General features: G+C 61.5%; 1 protein-coding gene across 5 annotated transcripts; it reads right to left on the reverse strand.

Annotated features, from left to right (window-relative positions):
• Nucleotides 1-309: 309 nt before the first annotated feature.
• On the reverse strand, nt 310-26040 carry SLC38A8 (solute carrier family 38 member 8). Of its 5 annotated transcripts, XM_045441280.1 has the most exons (14): nt 25933-26034; nt 24873-24986; nt 17332-17413; nt 16791-16885; nt 16358-16548; nt 14873-15071; nt 12308-12449; nt 10866-10967; nt 8762-8819; nt 4666-4780; nt 3727-3874; nt 3339-3547; nt 2601-2652; nt 310-505 (listed from the first exon to the last, which is right to left on the reverse strand). In XM_045441280.1, the coding sequence occupies exons 4-14, from the start codon at nt 16828-16830 to the stop codon at nt 412-414; spliced, it is 1350 nt and encodes a 449-aa protein (XP_045297236.1). In that variant the 5' UTR covers nt 16831-16885; nt 17332-17413; nt 24873-24986; nt 25933-26034; the 3' UTR covers nt 310-411. The 5 variants fall into 5 exon arrangements, with proteins under 5 accessions (XP_045297236.1, XP_045297240.1, XP_045297237.1 ...); XM_045441284.1 differs by lacking the exon at nt 17332-17413; XM_045441281.1 differs by lacking the exons at nt 24873-24986; nt 25933-26034 and adding an exon at nt 24273-24843.
• Nucleotides 26041-26046: the final 6 nt, after the last annotated feature.

Here is a 26046-nt window from a genome sequence, read left to right on the forward strand (position 1 = left end):
CTTGGAAGGACACACAGGGCAGATGACCACGCGGGAAGGGAAGGCCAAGAACCGCCAAGGATGGCCAGCCACACCGCAGGCTGGAAGGGGCAGGGGGATCCTCCCCGATAGGCAGCGCGGCCCTGCCCACACCTGCATCTCGGGCTCCCGCCCCCAGACGGTGAGGGGACCCTTCTGCCCTTCGAAGCCCCCAGGCTGTGGTCTTTGTCAGGGCGGCCCGAGGACCCGAATCCGCCCTCCTCGGCACTGCGCCCGAAACCCTCTGAACCAGCAGAAGCCCAAATGAGCAGCCTCAGGAGGCAGAAGGTATCCATTTCTCCAGCATCTTTATGAGGCAAGGACACGGGTCACACAGCTGGACGCAGGCAGCGGCACCGGGGCAGCCATGGGGCCGGGCCGACCCCCTCCCGCTCAGAGGAGTTCCAAGGCGGCTGCCACCGTGCTCTGCCCGAAGATGAAGGTGCCCACGAGCACGGAGACCACTCCCCACGCCTCCAAACAGCACCTGCCAGGCCAAGAAATACACATCGAGCACCCTCTCCTCCGGAGCTCTGCACAGACAAGCCAAGTGCACGCCGAAGGCTGATCACACGAAGCCAGGAGAGCCACCAAGTTGGAAGAAAAATCCATAGTATTCCCCCCCACCTGTTGGGATGGGTTTCCAAGACAACGGGAGAGAAGGGCCCCCTGTGATTAAAACCACTCACTGCCTCTGTTAATCCCGTTCCTCCCCTGGGGGAGGGAGACCCTTTTCCAGTCCCTTCCCTTTGGGGGCAACGGGAGGAGGGGCATGAAGCCCCCCTGAAAACGATGAAGGAGCAGAAAGCCCGAAGTCACCCACGATGGGGACAGCGGCTGGCCACGGGGGCAGAGGCGGTCGCCCTGACAGCCACCGAGGCCACATCTGTGAGCTTCCCGACGCACCAACAGACAAGGAAATGAAATTCCTACAAACTGCAGGGCGGCCGGACACATTTCTGGCCCCATTAACAAAGGCCACAGGACCCAATGTTACGGAAAGATGGTCTCCAGCGAGACAGAATCGTGAACGCCCCCAATACGGAGGTGGGGAGAGCGTGGGGAATGTTCTCGGGCCTGCAGGCTCCTAGAGCGGTTCTGAGGGATCAGAGGCCCTACGGCAGCTCTAGAGTTAAAAATACCTTCAAAGCCCACCAGTAAAAACTGTTGTGAGCTTGGATCAAGGCACAAAACAGAAGCAGCAGGGCCTTCAAAGACCACTGCCGGGAAACAGCCGCGTGTAGGAGGCCCCAGACCATCGCGGCCGCCCCAAGCCCGAGTCAGGTTCAGAGACATCCAGAAAAGCTCTTCCCCCAGAAGGGAAGGAAGCCTTGCCCACGGCTGTGGGAAAACCAGGCCGGGGCTCGATGAGGCGGGAGGGAAGGAGAGAGACACTGGCCTCCAGGGGGGTACCCAAGCCCCCGGCTGCTGGAACACAGGAGCATCTGTCCTGGGCTGAATGGCAGTCCCCAGGATTCGTGTCTACCCCAAACCCGTGACCGTGACCTTATTTAGGAACAGGGTCTTTGCAGATGTAACGAAGTTAAAAATCCGGACAGGAGATCATGCTGTGTTTGGGGTGGGCCCTCAGGGCAGTGACAGAGGTGTCCTTATCGAAAGGAGGCACACGGGGACTTGAGGCAGAGAGCCCCAGAGGGGCAGAGACGGGGGTGAGGCAGCCACCAGCCAGGGACACCTGGAGCCACCAGAAGCAGGAAATGGCGAGAACAGAAGCGGCTCTCAGAGGCTTCAAAGGGAGCCTGGCCCTGCCGACACCTTGACTGTGGACGTGCGGCCTCGGCTGGGAGAAAACGCACTTCTGCTGTGCTAAACGCCCCGGCAAATGTAGGACGGTGTCCCTTTACCTGCCTCGGCCTCAGTTCTTCCCCACGTCTGTGGAAGGGAAGGAAGAGCCACACAGGCCCCTGCTGAGGTGTGGCAAACCCGTGCGTGCACTCTCTTTCTCGGGGGGGGGGGGGGGGGGTCAGCTGGGCCCCTCGAGGGCCAAGGACAGGGCCCCAGTCATAGCCCAGGCCACCCTGGAGATGAGGGCCCTCTTCTGGGAAAGAGGGGGAGCCCCAAAGCCTCTGTCTAACCCACATCGTGGAGCAGGGAAGAGGCCCTGACTTGTCACGTGCCCGCGGACAAGCGTCTGCCCCCTCGTCTGTAGGATGGGTATCCTGGCATCGTAAGGAGAGGACCAAGGGCCGGGCACCGAGCAAGGGTCCAGCCAAGACGCGCTACCTTGCAGACACAACGTGTTACCCTTCCGGCTACAGGGCCTCCGCAACGCAGGGTTCCGCACAACAGGACCCGCCTGTGGCACAGCTCGCGGCAGAAACGATCACCCTCTGAGGGCAAGGGAGGGCTGAGCACCGATAGAGCGTGGCAGGCCCCAGTGTGGCCGGCAGGGGTTCGATTCCTGGCTCGGACACCGTGTCACCGTGGACAAGCCAAGCCCCGTGGCCTGTCGTTTTTCTCACCGGCAGGACGTGACCTCCGTGGGCCCTGCCCCATTCCCATTCTGCTCCCTCTGAGCCCCTCAAGCGCCCACGCTGCCACCCTGGTCTGGGGACACTTACCTGACGCGTGTAGCTAAAGGCTGGACGTTAACGGCACAGATGAGGCACAGACCTGCGAAGGACACACGGGGCCACTCCAGCTCTCCACTGTCGAACCCAGAGCGGCCCGGAGCTCGAGAGCCCGTCCCCACGGACCCAGCTCACCATCCCCCTAACACCTCGGCCCCCCTGAGCCTCTCCGACGACAAGCCCTGAGCGCCGCCTCCTCTGGGAGGCCCCCCGGGCTCCCCAGGCTGCAAAAAGCCTCGGGCCTCCTTGACTGGAGCTCCAGCCACCCACACGGGGAAGGTTTTGTACGAAACCATCCGTCTCAGAGACCGTGTTTGCCTCCCAGGTCCGGGGACCAAGACAAGAAGACGACATTCACAGGGCACCTTTGAACCGCGTAAATTTCACGTGACCAGAAAGGATTAAAAAAAAAAAAAAAAAAAGAAAAGAAAAAAAGAAATCCCACAGTGCACGGTGGCACCGGAGACTGGACAAGGTCAAGGCTGACCCGGCACTCCCTGTGCCCCGCCCCGGGAGGCCGTTGGGCCTCTATCTGACCACCTGCAGGATGGGGTGACGACAGCGCTCCCAGCGGGTACGCCCATCGAGGGTCACAGAGACATTTAACTCAAGGCACGTACTGTCCACGGCCCGTGCCCGGTCAGTAAAGCCTCTGCGGGCTCCCACCCTCCAGACCCTCGAGTCCCCCACGGGGAGACCGGGCAGAGCCGAGCTGAACAGGGGCCTCACCCGGGAAAATGAAGATAAAGAAGGAGCTGATCCCGCCAATGATGCCGATGATTTCGCTGAGGTCGGGCAGGAGCAGGGCCATGGCCAGCGTCACGGCGACCCACAGGACGGTCAGCGGCACCCGGACCCACGGCCCCGAGGGCTCCGCCAGGGCCCTGGGCCCACACGCCAGGCACCAGCTCCTCCTCCAGAGGTCCTGCATCACCGACCTGAAGGCCACACACCACGGGCGGCTCCAGCCCCGCGCCGGCCCCCACCGGGCACCGTGCACACCCAGCGGGGCTCCGGCCCGTCACAAGGCGCCACTCTCCAAGGACTGCGCCGACCCTCTCGCGGCTCAGTCTGGAGCAGGCACCGACATACAAGGGCCCCGCGGGCCGGACCTCACCTCCCCAGGAAGAGGGCAATGGGGTAGACGGTCACGATGGACACTCCGAAGAGGGCCCGGGCCACGATGATGACCACGTCGTCGCCCGGGTAAGACATCAAGATGTCCGCAGAAACTTCGGCCCCGAAGGTCAGGAAGCCGTAAACCCCTGGGAGGCCGAGAGGGCGGAAGGCCGGGGGAGGGGGGCGGATTAGAAGGGCGCCGTGCCGGCGGGAGACGTGGACAGAGGGCACAGCATGGGGAACGCCGCGGACAGCGGGCACTGCGTAACACAGCAGCCGCGTTCCTGTGCTGTCCTCCCGAAACTAACGGCGTCGTGGGTCAGCAAGCTTCCTGGGTGACCACGGTGGGCCACAGTCGCTGGCACACTGCAGCGGCCCAAGGGCTCCCCGGGTCAGGGGCTCCAAAGCCCCGGGCGGGAGGAAAGCAGCCAGCCAGAAGTCGGCCTGGGCCTGACACCTGGGCTGTGCCATGGGCACGCTGTGTGACCCCTGAGCAGGTCCCAGCCGTCTCTGAGCCCCACTTCGGTGCCCCTCGGAGACCCTTCTGCCTGGAACCCAGGTCTGTGGGCACCCACGTCCGTCAAAGCCACAAGGGCGTTTTGTAAATCGCTACCCAGAGATAATGCCACACGCCGGCCACTACCGTCCCATCGGACATCTGTGTGGCAGGGTGTGGAGCGTGCGAGCAGGGTCTCAGCTCTGCACGTCTAGCCGGGGAGCCCTGCCGGACAAGCCACGGAAGCCGTCTGAGCCTCAGCTACTCCTTCCGTGAAATGGGGACTTCCCAGGGGGGTCAGGAGTAAACGGGCGAGAGCTGTGACACCTCCCGGACCCGGCATGGCACGGCCGGGCACGCGGTGAGCACTCCTCGGGCACACGTGATTCGGGGTCTCCCGCGCCCCCTGCCCAGCTCCGCGGTGTGCTGGTGCTGCCTTACCTGTCAGCGAGTAGACGAGGCAGCAGGCCAGCAGGGACAGCACGGAGACCAGGGCCCAATGGGAGAGGCTCCGATGGGTCATGCTGCAGTAAATGGACACCCCGGCTTCGTGACACTGCGAGGCAGGGGCGGGGCTCAGGGGGCGCCCGAGGCACCGGGAGCCACCTCGAACGTCTCAGGGCCCCAAAGCACAGGAAGCCACCCACGGGTCTGCCGACAGTAGAAAGTCTAGCAGGGAAATCGGCAGACGGTCACCCGGGAAATATGACACAGCCCTGAAGGACGAACACAACCTCGCACAGGACGGCCTCGCGGCCCGAACGCTGAGCAAGACGAGAAAACGCGTTTCCGGGGACGTGAAGTTCCGGTTACAAGTTAACCACCCTGGGGCAAGGGTTCTGGACTGCAGCGCCCTTAACATCTGGGGGGGGGGGGTGCTGTCCTGTGCGCTGCAGGATGCTGGGCAGAATCCCGGGTGGGGACCCACTGGACGCCAGGAACACCTCTGCCCTCACTGTGAAAACCAAAAACGTCTCTGGACATTGCCCAATAGCCCCCTAGAAGTGCTCCTAGTCGAGAACCACCGCTTCCGGTGACAGAAGGGGGCTACTGTGGAGCAGGACAGGTCACAAGGGAGCTTGTGGGGGCACCAGGAACATTCTAGATCCTGACTGGGCTGAGGGTTGCACGAGAATACACACAGCCATGATTTATGTGTTCCACGTATACTTGATAATGTCATGAAGAGTTTGAAATATAAAACACCTATGGCCAACGTCAAGGACTTTATATACTTGGGGCAGGACCTGGGCAGCGGCATTTCACCAGCAGCCCAGGAGACCCTGACTGCCACACAGCCGGAGTTGAGAGGCAAGACTTTATCTTGATGCCCCCTATGGCTTCCAGACCGTTCTATGGTTCCTTCCACACATCAGCCTCTTTACTCCCTTCCGATCAAAACCAAACATGCAGATCACCTCCTCCTGCCCACTCTCCAGGCTGCTAGCCACGCCTTCCTCACCCACTGAGCTCAGGTCACCTCTGTTCCTCCTTGCTGCCTCAGGACATTTGCTTGTGCTGGGTCCCCGACCTGGGATTCTCTCTTGGTACGGCCAGCACCTACCCTTACTTTCAGAAAGCTCTCCCCAGCAGGACTGAGCTCTTCCCTGTGTCCCTCCCCTCCCCTCCCCTCCCGAGCACTTCTGGGTCTGCTTGTTCTGGACCTGTTAGCTACATGAGGGCGAGGACCACATTGGCTTCGCTTATGCCTCTGAGCTCAGGCCACACACAGAGCCCAGCCCACAGCTAAAGAACGTTCCAGGGAGACTCAATTACACACCCATTAACCCACCCAGCAAGCAGGAAGCCTCCCCCACCCCCGGCTCCCCAGCACTCAAATGCTTAATAGTCCCACTTGGTGCCAGTGTGAGATGTCAGGTACTCAAGCAAACACAGCTTCCACCCCCCCCCCCCCCCCCCGTCGTGGAGCATGATGGGGAGGGGCACGCCCTTGGGAGGGGTGGGGGACACACACACTCACTCCCCGACTCCCCTGCAGGGGCCGCATCCGGGGGAGACTGAGCGCACACACCCTTCCCCCCGACACTCCTGCCCCAGGCCGCCTTGACCTTGCAGGAGCCTGCTGGCTGCAGGTTGGCTCAGCCAGGCCCTGGGGGCTTTATCCTCAAGGGGAGCCTCAACCAGGGGAAGCCAGGGGAAGCCAGGGGACCCAGGTTCCCGCCTCCTGTACCTACCCCTATGGCATTTCTCAGGTACATCCGCATGGCTCCCAGAACGCCCCACACCCCATGACAGGGGGTCTCCCTGTCTCCCCATCCCTGCTCCCCAGTACACACCAACCCCCAAGGCCCACAGACTCTGTGGAGTCACCCAGGACGCCACGCGGTGGGGGTCTCCAGGGCACGGCCAAGCGCAGGGGTGGGGACAAGACGCTCAGCTGTGGCAGGATATCGTTCAGCCCTCCCCCCAGGTTGTCCCAAGACCCCTGGGCCGTTTCTCCTGCTTTTACACCAGCTTTTACACGGCTCCCAAGGACAGGGCTGCCCGGCTGGGACAGGGGCTGGGACAGGGGCTGGGATGGCGCTGGCTCTCTGCTCCCAGGGCAGGAGAAACGACAGGTGGAGGAGCACACTGGCCGGGGAGCGCCAACAGGCCACACGTCCACCGGCTGAGGAGAGGTCTGCAGGCTGCACTCGAAGGGGGGCAGCGAGCGGCACAGGGCACGGCAGGGGCGAACGTGGAGAGCAGCACGCTGGGGGACAGAAGCCGGGCCCAAAGGACCCCATTAGAATAGAACGCCCGAAACAGATCCGCAGAGAGACACGTGGGGGCCAGGGCATGGGGGCCGGCCGGCCCCAGGTACAGGGCTCCTTTCGGGGCGTCGCCAGCGTTCTGAGTCGCCTGCGGCCAACGAGTGAACTGTTTGCCACGGGACTTAGACCTCAACACGGCTGTTTAAAAACAGCAGCCGCGGAGAAGTCCCGGGGGTGGCGAGCTGGCTGGGAGCTGAGCCCGCACCCCACGTCTGCCCCTCCGCGGCCCTCGCGCTGCGCTGCAGGCCGGACGGGGCGCCCCGCTGCTCGCTCGAGGGGGCGGGGAGCGGTCTGGCCAGGTCAGAGCTCCCGAGGCCCACAGGAGACTTGCCCTTCCCGCGCCACCCCTCCAGCAGGCTGCCCCTCCTCCTCCTCTCTCCCTCTTCACCCTCAACTGCCCTCCACCCCCACCCCCCCACCCCCAGATCCTGGTCTCCTCTGGCCTGAGCCCCACCCCCACCCTGCGATTCGCGTCTGTCTTCTCCCAGCTCTTCATCGCTGCCTCCCGTGTCCCTGGAAACCGCAGCCCAGGCCCCGGTTGCTAGGAGAACCGGCTGACGGAGCCGAGGCAAAGGTGAGGGGGGCAGCCCTCGGAAGCATCTGGAAAGCGGCCCCCGCGGCGCAAGCCTGCCGCACCATATGGTGCCCGGGCGCGGGAGAGAGGGATGAAGGCCGCGTCCAAACCGCTGACAACAAAATCGTCGCTTTAGCTCTTTGAAAATATGGGGCGTGCGAGAAGAAATGGGAGACGTGCCTGCGAGCGGCTTGCTGAGCCCCAGAAGCGATATTGCAACTGATTTATAAAGAGGATAAATGGAAACGTTGCAGGGTTGTGGTGTTGTTTTTTTTGTTTTTTTTTAAACGATCCTCAAAGAAAACGCAAGATGGAAAAAGCACAAACAGGAGCTGGAGGACAGAGAAGGGGAGGAGCAAGTCAGGCAAGAAGGCACAGCTGTCGGGCCGAACACCACTTGCCCCTGCGAACTCGGTTTTACTTTGGGACCCGTCTGGGGGTGTCTGGGGGTGTCTGGGGCGGCTGTTCTTAGGATAGAGGCGAAGCTTTCCTAAAATCAACAATGGATCAAACAAGTCAGGGAGCACCTGCCAGGCGACTGGAAACCCCCTCAGGGGAGGAGCCCACAGCCTCCACTGCACCCCTCCAACACCATGGGGGGGGGGGCACCTACCTCACCCCTGCAGCTCTCCCGCCGCCTCACCCCTGCCTGCGGCCCCCTCCCTTCCCAGGCTCACTAGCTGAACCCACTCCCTTCGCCCGTCGCCTCCCACAGTTCGGCCCGCCCTCACTCTGTGCCACTCCGTCACAAGCTCCCTTTTTCTGCCCAGTACGCCTCCCGGCCCCCGAACGCCTCCCGAGTCAGGATCTTTCCTCCCCCAGGCGCCAGGGACAGCAGCCACCTGCATAAAGGCATTCTGTCTAAGCGGGTGGCACCAGGTCCCCAGTGAGGGAGACGGCCCCGGGAGAATTTCGCAGAGGAGGGAACAAGCTCCGGAGCCCCACACGCTGCCCCGGACCCAACAGATGTGCTGCTGGTGTCGGCAGAGGCCGGGTGCCCAGGTTCAACAGCAGTTCACCCCTCACCGAGCCCAGATGCCAACCGACACGCACAGCCTCCAGGAGACCGCCCACCACGCCCCGGAGCGAGTCTTCCACCTTCTTTCCTGACCCAGGGCCACCCTCTCCCGAGGGAGCAGAGTCACCAAGCCCCCCAAGCCACACACCTCCACCCGCACGCTGCCATTACCTGGAACCCGAAGCAGATCGTAGGGAAGACGCTGAACACGGAGGTCCAGGAGGAGGGGCTGCAAACGGACAAGAACAGGGGTTTGTCACAAAAAGTTCGACTCACAACAACCGCCACTTGAAGAGGAGTTTTAATACCAGGAAAACGTAGCTGAGCCGGGCTGTGAGACAGGCTTGTTAATTACCAGGAAAACGATGCATGTGGCACACTGCATCTTCTAAAGACACCTGTGCTCACATTTGTTAAGCTGACCTTCTCCACGCAGGACAGGGCTAGAAGGAATTCCCAACTTTCCGTTCCCGAGGTCGGGGGCGGGGGCACTGGCAGCTTCCATCAAATCCAATAGGGCAAGGATGGCTTGACCGCCACCCAAACTGCCTGAGAGGACGGAGCCATACACAGGGCAGAGCCTTGAGGTCCGGCCCCCCTCAGGGGCCCCCAGATGAGGACCCCCAGCTCCCTTTGACAAGCTCTGGGTACCAGCCTCTGGCACCTGGGGGGACACAGTAGAGTGAAATATAAGCAGCACCCGCTGGTGTTGGTTCCCCCAACAGCTCCGGCCCACTCCTCTCTTCCCCTTCTCAAAAGAACTCTCTTCCCTGGGCCCAATCCACTGGGACCCTCAGCCCCTTCTCCTGCCCTCATGAAGCTCTCGCCCCATCGCCAGCAGCCTCCGTGGCTAAATTCAAAGCTGGGACTCAGTCCTACGTGACCCAGCAACAGCATTTTGGCGGCCGTCACCCCAACCTTCTTGAAATTTTGCTCACTGACTGCTGAGGCCCACTTTCTATCCTCCTCTACGCTGGGTTGACTAGCATCCCCCCAAGTTTATATCCATTGGGAACCTCAGAACAAAGCCTTGTTTGGACACAAGGTCTTGGTAGAGGTCATGAGGGAAAACGAGCTGAGGTCACACTGGAGTGGGGTGGTGTTGTTACCAGAAGAACAGACAGACACAGACAAGGGAAGGTCCTATATGATGGAAACAGAGACAGAGGGATATAACCATGTGCCAAGGGATGCCAAAGATCGCCGGGGCCACCAGAAGCTGGAAGGGGCAGGAAGGAGTCTTCCCTCGAGGCGCTAGTGAGAGCTCTCCCCCCTCCCCCGCCCTGTCCCGCCAGAAGCTAACCCATTCTGCACCTTCTCCTTCCTTCTCTTCTCCCAACACCTCCTCCTCCTGTCCCTGACCTCCTGGTGCTGGACTGAGCACCACTGGCTCAGCGTACCGTTCTCATCCGGGCTGGCGCCCTCAAATGCCCCCTCGGGGCCGACACCCACGGCCTTTCTCCCTCCAGTCCGGACCCCTCTCTGACCTCCAGACACGCAGGTCTGACTGGCCACCTGACGTCTTCATCGGAGGTCTCAGAACGGCCTCCAACGTAACATGTCCCCACGGGACTTCCTCCCCCCGCCCCTGCTCCCGTCTCATCCACCCCAGGGTACAGCACTGCCACCTTTCCCAGCGCTCAAGGCCGAAGCTCAGAGTCGCCCCAGCCTCTTCTCTGCGGTCCTGCTTCCGATCCGTCGGCCAGAAGAGGCCACGAAATTCGTGGAGCCTGGCGCAAAATGAACACGCTGGCACCTTGTTCAGGGAAGAATTTCAGGATGGCGAGGTGCCCGGGGGGGCTCAGTCGGTTAAGCACCTGACTTCGGCTCAAGTCACGATCCCACGGTTCACGGGTTCGAGACCCGCGGCGGGCTCTGGGCTGACGGCTCGGAGCCTGGAGCCTGCTTCAGATGCTGTGTCTCCCTCTCTCTCTCTCTGCCCCTTCCCTGCTTGAGCTGTGTGTGTGTGTGTGTGTGTGTGTGTGTGTGTGTGTGTGTCTCTCTCTCTCTCGAAGATAAAAGTTAGAAAAAAAAAAAAAATTCAGGATCGCAACAGCAGGCCATTCAGCCACGTGCAGGGCCCTTCTGGGTGACTGCTGGTCACGTGCCCGTGGAGATGGCCCTGCCACGAGCAGATCTGATTTCAGCCCCGCAGTGGCTTCCCAGCAAACCCCAAGCCCTCGGCACCGCACAGCATCTCTGCAGGGCAGCCCCTCCCCACCCCCACTCTTGGCCTCACACAGGAAGCCATGAACGGCCGCCCCCTCACACTCACCTCTGTGCGGGGCGGGGCTCACGAGCAAGGCCTTGGGGCCCGGTATAGTACTGCACCACGATGACCAGGGCCAGGTAGCAGGCGGCCAGGGTGCCTAGGATGCTGACGCACACGGAACGCGGCGTTAGGGGCCTCCACGGCATAGCCACCCCATCACGGGAACACGGGCCCCGCCACATGCAGCCCGGGGTGACACAGAGCACCGTCTGAGGGCCAGCGCAGCCCACACCGGCTAGGTGTCGGGCAAGGTCCCCACTGCTCTGAGCCTCGATTTCCGTGCCTGTGCCGTGGGGACAGCGGGAAGCCTGTCTGAGGCTCAGGGGTCAGAGGCGTTGAGCTCCCGACCAGGCCGACACCCGTCAGGTCCGAGAGCTTCGGGAGCCCGCATCTCTCCAACAAGACAGCATTCCGATGTGGCACCCACGCCGGGACACCCTCGGCTCGGCCACACCAAAGCAGGGTGCGCCCCTGACCTTGCTGACATGACAGGAGGGCCAGGCAAGGGCTGGAGCCCAGAGGGGACCTGGGTCCCCGCGTGCTCTGTCTCCATTCTAGTTCTAAGGTGAAAAGTCTGTTGGCGTTCACGACGCAACAGGGGAAGGCAGGTTGCAAACTCAGGTGAGTCCTTTCGCTAGGCTTTTTTTTTTTTTTTTTTTCCCCCGAAAGTATATATTAAAGGGGCAGTTTTAAGTCGGCTAAGCTTCTGACTCCAGCTCAGGTCACGATCTCGTGCAGTTGGTGAGTTCGAGCCCCGCGTCCGGCTCTGTGCTGACAGCACGGAGCCCGGAGCCTGCTTCGGATTCTGGTCTCCCTCTCTCTCTCTGCCCCTCCCCTGCTTGTGCTCTCTCTCAAAAAACAAACGTTAGGGGCGCCTGGGTGGCGCAGTCGGTTAAGCGTCCGACTTCAGCCAGGTCACGATCTCGCGGTCCGTGAGTTCGAGCCCCGCGTCGGGCTCTGGGCTGATGGCTCAGAGCCTGGAGCCTGTTTCCGATTCTGTGTCTCCCTCTCTCTCTGCCCCTCCCCCGTTCATGCTTTGTCTCTCTCTGTCCCAAAAATAAAATAAAAACGTTAAAAAAAAAAAAAAAAACAAACGTTAAAAAAAAAATAAACCCAAAACACCTCAGACCGCAAGGTGGAACCCAAGTGTATATCTGGGGTCTCCCCATGCCTGTGCACATAAATCATCTGTAATAATGAAATCACAGAATAGCAGCCACGTCAATACACGTTCTTGTTTATCTCTGTTTTCTATCCCGTGTACGTGTTACTTGGGTAACTTTCCCTCTTTTTTCTCTTCTCCAAAAGGGGAGGACCAGAGCTGGCCGCCCCCCTAATCCCTGGCAGAATGAACCCCCCGCCCCCACCCCCCACCTGCAGACACCGGCACAGGTGGGGACCCTGGCAGGGAAGCGTCCGCAGCCCCCCCCCCCCCACCCCCGTACCTGGTGTACTTCTGGAACCCGATCTCGCGCGGGACGGACAGGGGCAGGATGACCAGCGCGGAGAGCAGGGGCAGGGTGAGGCGCTGGTCCACGCACCACGGCTGCGGGGCCGGGGGGGCGCTGGGCAGCAGGAAGCCACACACTGAGGGCAGGGAGGGCAAGAGGGCGGGGACCGCTCAGAGCTGCGGCCCCAGCACCCCCCAGGCTCAGAGCCCCAGCCACAGGGGTCCCTGCTCCCGGGCGGGCCGGGGTCGGCAGGGGCAAGGAGCCCCACCTGTCACGTGCCACCACGGGGGCAGCAACCTTGCAGCAGATTCATTCAACAGCCATTCGGTGACCTTCTGCTAGAGAGGCCGCAACAAGCAAGAGGCCAAGTGGCCTGCCCTTGAGGCACCTGGGCCCTAATCTGCTCATAAAAGATGCTTTTCTGTTTGCTCACGAGCCCGGGGTGGGGTGGGGTGGGGTGGGGGGGGGCTGGTACTGAGAGCCGGTAAATGTCCCCCTGATAAACTTCCCCCCCCCCCCCAACAGTGGCCCAGAGCAACGGCTTTGTCACACGGCAGGGACTGGAGGAGAACTAGGGCAGGGCTGAGCCGGCCAGTTCTGCTCCGCGTGGGACCAGCTGGGGTCACGTGGGGGTGCATGGATGGCCCACGGGTAGGCTGGTCTGGAGGGTCCGCGATGGCTCGACACTGGGTGTCTGGTGGGGACGCCTGAGCCCTCCCTGCAGTCCTGGGGTCTCTCCCACAAGGACCCTCCAGGAGGCGAGGCCGGGGCAGCTGGGGGCTCCTGAAGATCCCGGGGGAAACTATCCGCTTAAAGGCTGGGCCTGCAACGGGCACCATGTCACATTTGCCATAGTCTGCTGGGCCAACGTGTCTCAGAGCCCATGCTGATGGGGGCAAGGGACACACACTCCTCCCAGCCTCCCACCAACCTCTCAGCAGGGGGAACGGAAGAACCCAGACCGGGGTCCCCCTCCACCACAGTGAAATGGAGAATCTGAAGTTGACCGAAGAGGCAAGGCCCGTGGGGGAGGCGAGAGCATTGGGGGAGAAGCAAGATGGCCTGGGGCTCGGAAGGGGGGAAGGATGGGGGGAGGGTGGGGGGGTGTCCCTCCTCCCAGGTCCCCACAGCCCTGCTGCAGAGGGCTGGGAGCTGAGAGATGCTTCCCGGCCCACTTGGGGGCACTTGCTGTGCTGGACTGTGACCCTTCTTTGTTCACCAAGTGCAAGCCAGCCACGCACAGAAGCCAAGACCTTACCCGAGTAGCTTGTTTCTACCGAACCTCTGCAAGGCTGGGGGGGGGGGGGAGGGGCCCAGGGTCCCACCCCGAGGTCACTCTACACAGGCACCAGGCACGGGAGCAAAGCAGGCCTTCCGGGCCACAGACGCCAGGGGAATGCACGCACCCAGAGGTGCACAGAGACCTCGGGGAGTGCCAGACCCACATGGCTTCCGGGAAGGGACACAAGGCCCGCTTTTGCATCTAGATCTCCTCAGCCAGGATCCCAGCTCGGACATCTGGGCTCCAGCAGCCCCTCCCGAGACCTCAACTTTCTAGAACATTCCTTGACGTCTTTCAGCACCTGTCACTTCTAAGTCATCAGTACCCACTGCACACAAGGACACCAAGCACCCCAACCGCCACGGGCACCCCCAGTCTTTATTTGGCCCTCCTGCCAAGAAGCCTGCAGAGACAACACATCCCCAACCCTCTAACCACTAACACACAAGCACACCCCAGGCCATCTGCCCAGAGCCCGTGGAGGAGGTCTGCGTCCTCAAGGTTGCTCGGATCACTCCAGCTGCCCTCTGGTGCAACCACCTCTGCCCAGAGGTGGAACCGGACATGACCTCCACTTCACACCGAAAGGCAGGGCGCTTCTGTGCCCCTTTTATCCACCGGGAGGTTCAGATTCGCCAACCTCCGTGCTTTTCGGGATACAAGCACCCCCCCAAGACACGGGCACCTGGAACCTCGGGACCCCCAGCACTGGGGGGCCTTTGGTTCAAGTGACAAAAGAAAGAGCAAAACAGACGACCACAATCCAAGCGTATCGCTAACCACTTTCCAATTAAAAATCGCAACACTCCAGTTAAACACAGAGACTGTCGAGACGATTAAAAAAAAAAAAAAAGAAAAAGAAAAAAGCGAGACCCAACTACATGATGTCCGCAGGAAACACCTGAAACTCCCAAGTTACCTTTAGGTTCACAGTCAAAGACCCGGGGCGGGGGGAGGGGGGGCTGCTGGGAGGAGGGGGAGAAGCCAGGCAAACACTCAAGGAAGCTGGAGGGACTGGCTCGCTCTCCAAAGGGACTTCTCTGCAGTTGGCTTGGCTTCCCCATCCGTAAACTGGATTGTCCCCACTAGACATCCGGCACGGCCCCTCCCCCTCCATGACTCCCAGGGTGCTCATTACCACTCCTTCTGCCACGATGTAAGGAGCTCAGGGGTGGCGTTGGCCTCTGCTGTCCCCCCAAGGCCCCCCCAGTACCCACATCCCGCTCATCAACCAGAAGCCCCCCGGGGGCGCCCCCCACTCCGGTGCCAGTACTTACGCTTCTCCAGCTGGTCCCCAATCACCCTGAGGAAGGCCACGGAGATCATGAGTAGGTTGACGATGAAGCAGGCCTCACACAGCTTCCCCAGGGCCGGGCCACACAGCCCTCCCACCACACCCTGGTAGGTCGTCTGGCCGCTGACAGAGGCAGCGTAGCCCAGGATGACCAGCCCGCTGATGAGAAAGACCAAGGAGACCTGCGGAGCAGGACCGTGGGGCCAGGGTGACCCCCAGCCCACCACCTGAGCCAGCTGCCCCACAGGCTTTTTTTTTTTTTTTTTTAATTAAGTAGGCTCGGGGCCCAACATGGGGCTTGAACTCAGAACCCTGAGATCAAGAGTCGCACACGCTTTACCGACCGACCCTGCCAGGCGCCCCAGACCCTTGGGACTTTGATATCACTCTCCACCGGGCCTGTCACCCACCCAGGCCACCTGCAGACCAGGGGCCTCTACCCAATGTGTGCTACCAGGCCCGCCCCTGCCCGGAGATCAGAGCCACAGGGCAAGCGATTGTCGAGGCCTCTCGGACTGTATGTCTCTGCACCTGGGATTCCTACTATCCTGCCCCAGTCAGACCAACGAGATCTCAGAAACCCAGAGAGTCTCAATTACTCTCCTAAAATCCCGTGAGTTGTGGGTTAAAAGAACACACGTATCGTTGGAAGAGATACGACCGATCCGCCCGTACAACCCTAACCCGTCAGGACTGAGAACCCACCACCGTGCCCCGGAGCTCTCTCGTGTCCTGTCCCCCAAAGAAACCCCTGCCCTATCGTCCCACGGTCACCCATTTTCATAGGCCGGACACTACACAAGCTAGGACCGGGCAGTTTCCCGAAGGACAGAAAAGGCCCCGTGGCCACGATCAGCTGGCCGCCATAAAAAGGCAGTTAAGATCACGTCTGTGGGCCAGCTCCCCACACAACTCAGCTGTTGCTATCAGCTGCGGAAACAGAATCTTCGCAAATAAAATGAAGCTGTGCTAATTAACGGCCCTTCTCCGCTGGGGCTGTCCAGCCCTGGCCTTTCTAGAAGGGGAGTTCAGGCTCCACATGCAGCTGGTAGGACTGGCTGCACGGCTGTGACGGGGCGGCGGGCCAGGCCGGGTGTGGGGTGGGGGGGGTGGGGGTCACAGCATCTTACACCCGATCCGACCGCACGCAGGGCTCAACTTTCAGCATCGAGCTGGAACCAGCCGGTGAGAGGAGCCAACTGGCCAGGTGACCGCCTGCAGATGATCCCTTGAGGCAGGCGCCTCCCCACCCCCCACCCTCAACAGCCTAGGGGTGCTCGCCACTCGGGGCTGCGGTGGGAGGACCCCGTCCCGCGGCAGCTGAGCAGAGAGCGGACGCCAACGGGAGTCTCCAAAGGGGTCGTTTCTATGACAGGCAGCTCCCCAGGAGGGATACTGAGGATTCCTGTCTGGATCCCACCCCAGGAAACCCGCCCCCCGCCCCGAAAAATGCTCCGCAGGTGCTTACCAGCTCCACCAGGAAGGCGGGGGTCACCCCACCCGCCTTGTGGAAGGCCCAGGGGAAGTTGAGCAGGCCGGCCCCCAGCGCGGATTTCAGGAGGATGAAGACAGCGCCCAGCGAGGACAGAGAGGGGCTGGCGGCCGTGGGGACCAGCTTCTCCGAGAGGCCTGGGCTGGCGGCCGTCGGTCCCTCCATGGCTAGAAGCAGCAGGGAGGCAGGGGGGGCAGGGGTGTGAAGAGGCACAGTCCTCACCCTGCCTTCCTGGCTGTGACTGGTCTCGGTCCCCAAATCAGAGTCACCCATCTGTCCCCACGGCCCCACGCCACGGGCTGCCTCGTGCTGCCCTTTTAAGTGACTCGCTCCCAGGCCCCGGTTTATCCTCACCGGGGGACCTCCTACCCTCCTTTCCCGAGCCTCCACCCCAGCCCCTCACCCTTACCCCCAAATCCGGACTTCAAGATCAGATAGTTGTCAGCCATCAGGGACAGGGCTCAGGCTCGCTCCAGCTGCTTCAGCGGCATTTCTTGGGCCCCACTGGTGGAAGAAGGAAGGTTCTAGCTGTGCCCGAGGTGGGGAGATGATTGGGGAATTAAGGGAGCTCTAGAGCACGTGTTGGGGTCATGTCTCAACACCAAGGGGAACAAGGACAAGAGGTCAGAGCCATCGGTCCCAAGAGCTTGCAGCGTCTGCGACCGCCAGCCTGAGGAGGGGGTCTTAAGACGCCCTCCCCTCCCCCACCCGGGTGAAGGCCCCTCCCAGGAGGCGGGGATTTCCTGGCTGCTGAGGGTCTGATGGAAGGCAGCTGGGAGAGCAGGAGGGGCAGGCCTGCACCTGATCTCAGTCAATGACCTGGGCCCAGGATCCCTCTCTGAGGCCCCCCAGTCTGAGGAAGGGGGGCTTGGTTAAGAGCTCAGAGCTCAGCTAGACCATGTGACCTCTCCAAGCCTAGTTTCCATCCACAAAGGGGTCCGGGTGCCCACCTTGCAGCTCGCCGTGGGCTGTGGGGCCCGCTGTGGACTCAAGTGCGTGCAAAGGCCCAGGCAGTCAGCAGGTGCTTGGCCCCTGAAACGAATATGCACGTGAATCGCCTGGGGTCTTGTCAGAAGGCAGATTCGAATTCACTGTCTCCTCGGTGGAGCCCAGATTCCACATCACTCCCGAGGTCCGGGGAGGCGGGCGTTGCTGGTCTGGGACCGGACGTTGAGTAGACACCGCTTCTCCGACCTGCTGTGCTGTCCGCTGAGATGGCAGAAGACAGGAAATTGTCCCCTTCGGGAAAACACAGGTCCACGAAGGTCACATCCGGAATTCTAACGTGAACCTGCTTTACTCCTGGCACCCGGGCTCGAGTCCCCTTGAGGGCGTGTGACAACCCAGATTGAGGGCTGTGTGACAGACAACCCAGCGGTTTCTGACTCCGTGGGTCTGAGAATCTGCATTCCTACCCAGCTCCCCGGTGACGCAGATACAGCGGGTGCAGGGACCCCCTCTTAAGGACTGCGGCTTTCAGTTAACCATCTCCGGAGCCAGAGCCTCACCCGATCAGTCCTTATCTGGCGGACACCAGATCAGCGCCCAGGGCTTTTTCTCCATGTGGTTTCCAACGGTCTCCATCCCCTGACCGTGTCACCAGCAGACTGTTGGTCTTTGCAGGCTCCGCGTAGAGGCGCTGAGTGAGCGTTTGACCTGCTGAGTGGCAGGCGTGGATGCGAAAAGGGAGCTGGGATTGTGGCCCAGGAGCGCACAGCTGGACCGGCGCTCACCGAGTGAGCGATGCTGGGAACCGGGCCCTGTAGCCGGCGCTGGGCGTCTCACTGGGTCCCCCACAGCGAATCCCGAGAGGGTGACACCATAGTGCTCGACGCAGAGCGGGCAGTGAGCTCAGGCAGGTGGAGCAGGGGGCTCAGAACGGGCCCGCTGGCAAGTGCCCGGGGTTCAACCCTGGCTGCGTCATCCCAAAACCTGCTTCACCCCGCACCCTGCCTGGCTGCCAGCGCCCAGGACGGGAAGCACTGAATCAGAGAGTGAGAGTAGGATTCCAAAAGGCAGAAAAAGGCGTGACTTCCCCCACACAAGTAGCCTCCTGAAGCTGCCATAACAAACTCACCAGCTGGGGGTCTCAAAACAATGGGAATTTATTCTCTCCCAGCAGAGCCGCCCTCCCTCCAAAGGCTCCAGGGCGCGATCCCTCCTGCCTTGTCCAGCTCCTAAGGGCTCCAGGTGGTGCTGGGCTGGTGGCCACGTCCCTCCGGGTCCCGCCCCGTGTCTGGGTCCTCTCCTATTCGTGGGAGGACACCTGTCCTGGGATTTGAGCCCACTCACACATTCCAGAATGATCTCATCTCGAGATCCTTTCCTCGCTGCACCTGCAAAGCAGAAGACCCATTTTCCAGATAAGGTCACATCCACAGGCTCTAGGGCACACTACTCAGCACGACAGGGGCCACCCTTCGGCACACGGCGCCCCACGGGGCTGGGGCCTGAGTTCTCATTCGACGCACGCAGACTGACAGCGAGTCAGAGGCGAAAGACAAGGGCTCCGTTCTGGAGGAAAGGCCGACGTATGAAGAGACGAGGACTAGACAAATAGGGTCCAAAGAGTAGGAGAGGTGACCACGAGGGGCGCCTGGATGGCTCAGTCAGTTAAGCGTCCGACTTCAGCTCAGGTCACGATCTCGCGGTCCGTGAGTTCGAGCCCCGCGTCAGGCTCTGGGCTGATGGCTCGGAGCCTGGAGCCTGTTTCCGATTCTGTGTCTCCCTCTCTCTCTGCCCCTCCCCCGTTCATGCTCTGTCTCTCTCTGTCCCAAAAATAAATAAACGTTAAAAAAAAAAAAAAAAGGAGGGGTGACCACGAGACGCCAGCTGCAGGAGAGCTCCCTGGAGGAAGGTGAAGGGCAGGGGAAGGGAGGGATCGGAGGAGCAGGGAGTCCCTGTGTGAAGGCTCAGCCAGGGGCCCTGGGAAGGCCTCTGGGTTCTGGGGTCCCCCAGGGACCTGGGAGAGGCCATTCTTGCTGGACCAGGCGTTTCAGCCCCACCTCTTCCCTGTGGAGGTTTTCCAGGGAGGTCATCGGCCCAGCCCGATGGGGAGGATGCTGGGCGGGGTGGGGGGGGGGGCGCGGCAGGTGGAGGGCGCAGACCAAGCCGGGTTGGGCCTCAAAATCCGCATAGCTCGCACCCTCCGCCCACATCCACCCGGAGGCGCAGGGAGAGATGATTTAGCTTCCTCCCTCACCAGCGGCTGGCTTTGTACTCCCTAATCTGGGCTCTGCGAGCCTGGGGCACCTCCAGGTCCCTGCCTGGATACCTCATTAGCTGCCCATTAACGTGCATGACTTAGAAATTGGCCACCGGGCTGTGAAATTCCACTCGAGGAGGAAAACCTCTTAGTTCTGAGGCGCTTTGATACGCGCTCTCTGCCGGCCTCCCAGGGCTGCCGTGACCTTTCTGGGCTGTGGAGAGGCGCCCTGGGGGCCCCATCTGTGTGGGCGGGCGGCTCTGGAGCACAAGGGAGCCAGTGAGGTGGCAAGCTGGCGCCTCCGTGGGCCAGGCAGGTGGCGGCTCGGCCCGGCGCCCACGCACGGGAGCGCCTGTCATCAAGGGTTGTTCTCCAGGGTCCAGCTCCTTTTCTCCACAGAGTACGGGCCACATGACAGGTTCAGAACTTCAGGGAGAGAGTGACCTCGCTTGTTTCCCCAGACCCGTTAGAATGTTCTGGAAGACAGATGAGGGCAGGTCCCAGGAGCCAGAGTCCCTGGCTCCCTTTGTGCACTGGTTCTGTGGTGTGGGCCTCGCTGGGACCACTGGTGACATGGGATCACAGCAGATCCCATCCTACAGGGCTGTTCCGGGGATTCCTGAGAATTCTCTGTGCTCTCCGCACAGGAGTGAGAGATGTGTATGGAACGGGGCGTGTCAAACTCCACCATCGGTACCGATGTGTCTTTACCTCGGCCTGATTCTGGGCTTCTGGAACAGCGTTCTGAACCCCGGCTACACGAGAATACTGGAGGAACTCTTCACATGGCTCAGGGCTTCGGATGACATTGGTCTGGGCTGTGGCGGGCATCCGGGCTTCCAGAAAGCTCCCCAAGAGCTGCTGAGGCGCGTGGAGGAGCTCGGCTCTGGGCAGGCAGGGTCCCTGTGTCACCTGCGCTCCTGAGCCCGCAGCCCCTCCTTTCCCCCAGCGTCTGTGTGTCTGTCCCTGGCCGAGGGCAGCACCCTGGGCGGGGTGAACCCGCTACTGGAAAAGGCCAGGAAACGGACTCTCCCCGGGAGCCTCCGGAGCGAATCAGCACTGCCCACGCCTGACTTTAGCCCGTGAGACTGATTCTGGCTTTCCCGCCTTCAGAACCGCAGGAGAAAATGCTTTGTTTTCAGCCCCAACTTTGCAGAAACTTGTTACCGCGGCAGCAGGAAACGGGTCCACCCGGCACCCCGGGCCCTGATGGCGGCGCCCCTCAGGCTGGAGGTCCGTGGACCCCCGCCCCACGCTCTTCCGCAGAGTGGAGGCTGGGCCTCCAGGTGACACAGGGCCCAGGGCACGGCCCTGGCAAGTCCTGCTGTCCTGTCCCCTCCCTCTAATGAGGGGCCGGTCCCAGAATCTGGCTCTGGGGGAAGGGAGGGAACGGCACCCTGCCTCTCAGCCAGAGGAGGAAGTGCCCGGGGGGGTTCAGCAGCCAGACAGCAGGCCGACGGCACGGGCAAGGTGGTGAGGAGGGCGCCCAGCCCCTGCAGGGGCTCTGTCATCGGGTTCTGACCCCTGGGCCCCTGCTGACGCTGGGGTCTGGGCGGCCGGACGGCCTCTCCCAGCCTCCAAGCCAGGGGCTCCCACCTCACCTGGTACCAGAACCCCTTGGGGAGACGTGGGGGTTTTGGTAGCTTTGTCACACACACACGTGCCACCACCTTAACACCCTCAAGCGTGCGGCCAGGTGGCACTCCGTATACTCACGATGTTGTGCAACCGTCACCACCACCCCGTTCTAGGACTTTTGTCCCCCAAAGGAAACCTTTACCCGTCAGCGGTCCCTGCCCCCGCCCCGCCCACTTTCCGTCCCTGCGTTTGCCTGCTCTGGAATCACACAATTTGTGGCCTTTGGCGTCAGGCTTCTTCTGCTCAGCAGGGCGGTCTCGAGGCTTGCGATCAGTACGCTTCATTCCTTGGCGTCCGGACGGGTCACCTTCTGCTCCTCGGCAAATCTGCGGATGCACCTCTGGCTCATCTGCGGCTTTTGGCTGTTGGGAGTTGCGTGGCCGCGGGCTGCCACGTACACACGTGGCTCAAACACCTGCTTGCGATTCGGTCGGGTCTACGCCCAGCCGCGGGAGAGCCGGGTCGAATGCCAGCGGTTCACCTTGGGGAGCTTTTAAAATTGATTGCTGAGCTCTTCCCACGCAGCCTATGGTTCAGTAGGTCTGGGGCGAGGCCCAGGAATCTGTATTCCTAAGATACGCACCCGCACTGCCCTCGGGCCGCCAACAGATGAAACCAACATCCTGTGTGTTAATATCCGCTTATGTGGGTAGTACCAACCGTTAAGAAAAAAAGCGAGAACTTTGCTATTTCTCTGGATGCTTCTATTTAATCTATTTATGAGACTCCCGGACTCCATTTTGTGTCCAGCAGATCTAAATCTAAGTAGCACCCCCATCGTTACCAGGAAGTGGGCATCTTTCCCGCCATAGGGACAGGGGAAAGATAGGGAAAGGGGAAGGAGCCCTGTGTTGAGGGGCCTCAGGCCCAGGTCAGAGCTGGGCTTCGAACGCCGGTCTCACCGTGGTTTCCTCATCTGAGAAATGGCAGTGACAGCATCACACGGTGCAGGGACCCCCAGGTGGCACAAGGCACATGAGACACGGGCCGGTGTGGCGTGCCCGGTGGCTCAGTCGGTTGAGCGTCCGACTTCCGCTCAGGTCATGATCTCACGGTTTGTGAGTTCGAGCCCCGCGTCGGGCTCTCTGCTGTCAGCTCAGATCCTACAGCCTGCTTTGGGTTGTGTCTCCTCTCTCTCTGCCTTTCTTCCACTAGTGCGCACTTTCTTGACAATAAATAAACTTAAAAAAAAAAAAAAAAAAGACACAGGCCGATGCCAGGCGGGCGGTGAGTACCCAGCAGACGCAGGGAGGTGCCCTCGGGGCCATCGTGCGTGGAGCCTCCTCCTGGGGGAGCACTGGACGGTTACAGGCAGGCGCAAGACCTCAGACCCTCGCGTCCCTCACAAAGGTGGGGCTGAGGGTGGCGCGGGGGCACCCAGCTGTCCCCATTTCCACTCCTGTCACACGACACCTTCGGGGTTCCTGCAGACAGGGCCCCTGCCTGGCTCCCGAGAGCTCGCACGGTTAGGGATGAACCTGCCTCTCAGGGCCCCCAGGGCCCCCCGGAATCCCAGGTGTATCTGTGGTTGTGGCGAGCTGACTGCTCGTTTTTGTTGTTTTAAAGGTGTAGGTGTTCTCTGGGACAAGGAGAGCTCACGCTAGGGCAACGAAGGGTCCCCTACAAGCAGGGAGGCAGCCCAGCCCGGGCCCACAGCCATCACGCACGTCTGTCACCACGGGATGGTCTGTGGCCGACCACGCCCGACACGCCTGAGTGCCACTCAGCGAGGAGAGGGCCCACGGCGGGGAGTGGCCAGGCCGAGCTGGACTCCACGCGGCCTGGGGCTACGGCCAGGGCTGCAGCTCAACGCCTGCACCAGGTGGGGACATGCTCTCCAGGACGTGCCTCCGGGTGGACCCGGCCATCCCCAGGGCAAGCGCCTGATGAGGCCCCTTCTAGGGGAGGGCGTGTTTTCCGGGCCCCCGTCAACTGGTTTTCTCCAGAGGTTCGGTCCCTTTCTGGATAAGCGCTCCCCCATGAAGAACTCTCTCTCGGCTCAGCCCCCCTCTGCTTCGTCCCCTGCCGTCCACACCCCCACCCCCCCGCCCCCGGTTCCATCCAATGCCTCTGCGTCTGGTCATCCTCCCCGTGTGTCGCTGTCCCTGACGGGAGGCGCTCAGGCTTAGTTCTGATCCTGATGCATCAAGGGTGTGCTTCTGGGCAAGGCACGGAGCCCCTCTCCGGCTGCCACTGCCTCTGTGAGGTGGGACCCGCGCCACCGAGCCCCCAGCTGTGCCTGGAGAGGAAAAACGAATGCACAGCGAGCCTGGCACACGGCTCCCGACGCCACCCCTCTGGCTAGCAGACCGGCAAGGACCCACCTTCCTCCCTTCTCCGTGACACCTCTATCGCAGCACTTTGGGCAGGCAGATCACAGAACAGGGCCCAGTTCCCGGGCACCCCCATCCGCGCCCAGAACTTCAGGATGCTACGAAGCCACCCTGTATCTGAAGACCCGCCACGATCTTCACGTGGTCACTACTGAACTTCACTTTGCCACGTCAGGCCCCAGGCGGGTTCCCTGCGTGGAGCTGGTCCCTGAGAAGCCTGGTGTGCTAACGACTCTTCTGTCTGTGACTTGGTCTCAGCGTGCGGTCTGTGTTCACGCCTGTCCCATCTCTGTCCTCCTCCTGTCCTGTCCCACCTACACGACCCCGCGCCCAAACCTAAACTGCACACGTGTGCGCCCTGAGACGGCTGTGAGAGCGCTCGATGCTGGGCTGGCAAGGTCCACCCCGTCTAAACGGGAGAGCCAGCCCCGGAGGCCAGGGACACGTGCGAATGCCGACCTCGAAGGCCAGGTGACGGATCCTGGCGCAAACAGGAGACGCTGCCAGATCCAAGTTCCCTCCAAGTCGCCAGAGACAGGTGCACCCAAGGCCTTCAACCAGCGTGGAGATTAACCGTCCCAGCTCACCGCTCTGGGGTCTAGAACTTCATTCCACAACCACGTTGCCGTTGCTGTTAGGAGAACTTTGCAACAGAGACGGAGGGACAGCCTAAGTCACAAAAAAATTTCTCTAATTCCATCATTTGCCAACATACTCCAGGTTTCAGGCTTCCCTGGAAAAATCTGAAGATGCGCTGTCCCTGAGACAAGGCCTGGGTGCCCCAGCCAGTCCCAGCTCCCGCAGCCTGCTGTCTCACGCCGAGGCCACGTCCTCATTCGGAGGACCTGTTGTCGCAGAGGCCTGCGGGATGAAGACGGGCCACGGGCCAGCCCTCACGGTGCGAAGGAGCAGGCGGGGAGCCGTCCCTACCTGTGGAGGACAGGCCGGGGACCAGAGGCCCCATGACAGACCGTGCACAAGCCCCTTGTTCTGATGGGCCGACGCTACCCTCCGGTCACTGCTCACCTGAGGACACAGGCTGCCCTGTGCGAAATGCTCCCGCCCTGGGGGCTGCTTGGGGCAGAGAGAGCTTGGTGGGGCCCTAAGCAACGCCTCCAGTCTTGAGGCAATAGCCACAGAGTGCAGTTAAGAACTGCAAGGTCACCAATGTGACCTCCAAGGATGGCCCGTCACAGGGAGCACTGGGCCTTAGTGACTCCTCCCTCAGCCCTCGGCCTGGGCCTTATTCTTCCCAGGACCTCCTCAGCACCCTGATGCCACACGGCCTCTACCCTTCAGGTCAGCGCATCCTCACCTGTGACGTGAAGGCCGAGGTCAGCCAGCTGGCACCCAGAAAACAGACCGGACAGGCAAGGGTTAAAATCAGCAGGCTCCCTTGGATTAGGCTCTGGGTTCCTACAAACAGCACCTGGCGAGTAAAACGGCCTCCATCACAGTTAGAAACTTCCTTGCTTCAAAAAGGAGCCAACCAGGCAAGTGGAAAGACAAGCAACAGAGTGACAGATGCGCCAGCCACACACCGAGGAGGACCCGGACCCAGAACCCACAAGGCGCTCCTATGGGTCTGTGATAAAGAAAAGCCAGCTGAAACTGGCTTTAGAGAACAGACACTTCTCTAAAGACGCGCAGACGCCCGGAAGCACACGCAAAGACGTTCGACGTCGTTCAGCTTCAGGAAAACGCAAATCCAAACCCCAGCACCGACACCACCCGACACGGAAGCTGGCTGCGCTCAGATGGCCGAGGGAGGGTGAGGACGCGGGGAACCCGAGGCTCGTGCCCTGCCGCTGGGGATATCAGATGGTGTGCTCGCTTCGGACCAGAAAGTCTGACGGCTCCCCCGAAAGCGACACAGGGCGCGGTGAGCCCCTCGCTCCCGGGGACCACACCCGGCAGAGCTGAAAACTGGCGTCCACACAGAAGCCCGTACCCGAGTACCCTTAGCACCGGGACTCCTAAGAGCCACACAGTGGGGCAGCTCCAGCGTCCACCCCCCGAGGCGCACACACGACAGGGGTCCGTCCGCACGGCGGGCTGGTGCACGGGCCCAGAAACGCCACCACACCCTGGACATGTTCTCACACGGGCGTGTCTTGAAAATATGCTAAGGGGAAGCACAAGGCCTTGTGTCGCGTGATCCCACGTGTGTGAAATGTTCAGGACAGGCAGCACGTGAGGGGCTGCCACGGGCCAGGAGGGAAGGAAAAGAGGCTGATTTGCTAATGACAACGGTTTCCTTTGGGGGTGATGAAAATGTTCTGGAATCCCAGGGCTGACGGTTACACAACCTTGCGAATACACTGAAAGCCACCGAATCGGACGCTTTGGAGGATGGTGTAGCACGTGAGTCAGACCTTAAAATGAACGTGGACGACAAAAACCCCAGCCCCTGCAGGGTGACCCGGACACGTTCCAGGTTGTCCGCAGAGAAACGGGGTGGGCGGAAAAAGAGTCTTCTACACACTTCT

The sequence above is a fragment of the Leopardus geoffroyi genome, chromosome E2 (assembly GCF_018350155.1).
Source record: "Leopardus geoffroyi isolate Oge1 chromosome E2, O.geoffroyi_Oge1_pat1.0, whole genome shotgun sequence".
Classification (NCBI taxonomy): Eukaryota; Metazoa; Chordata; class Mammalia; order Carnivora; family Felidae; genus Leopardus; species Leopardus geoffroyi.

Excerpts from the sequence above, each read along its gene's own strand:
- SLC38A8 (XM_045441285.1), bottom strand. The coding sequence starts at position 16,830 with ATGGCTGACAACTATCTGATCTTGAAGTCCGGATTTGGGG. Across the intron at positions 12,450-14,872 it reads TGGGGACCAGCTGGAGAAGC|TGTGTGGCTTCCTGCTGCCC; the intron begins GTAAGTACTGGC and ends CCCTGCCCTCAG. Across the intron at positions 4,781-8,761 it reads CGATCTGCTTCGGGTTCCAG|TGTCACGAAGCCGGGGTGTC; the intron begins GTAATGGCAGCG and ends CCTGCCTCGCAG.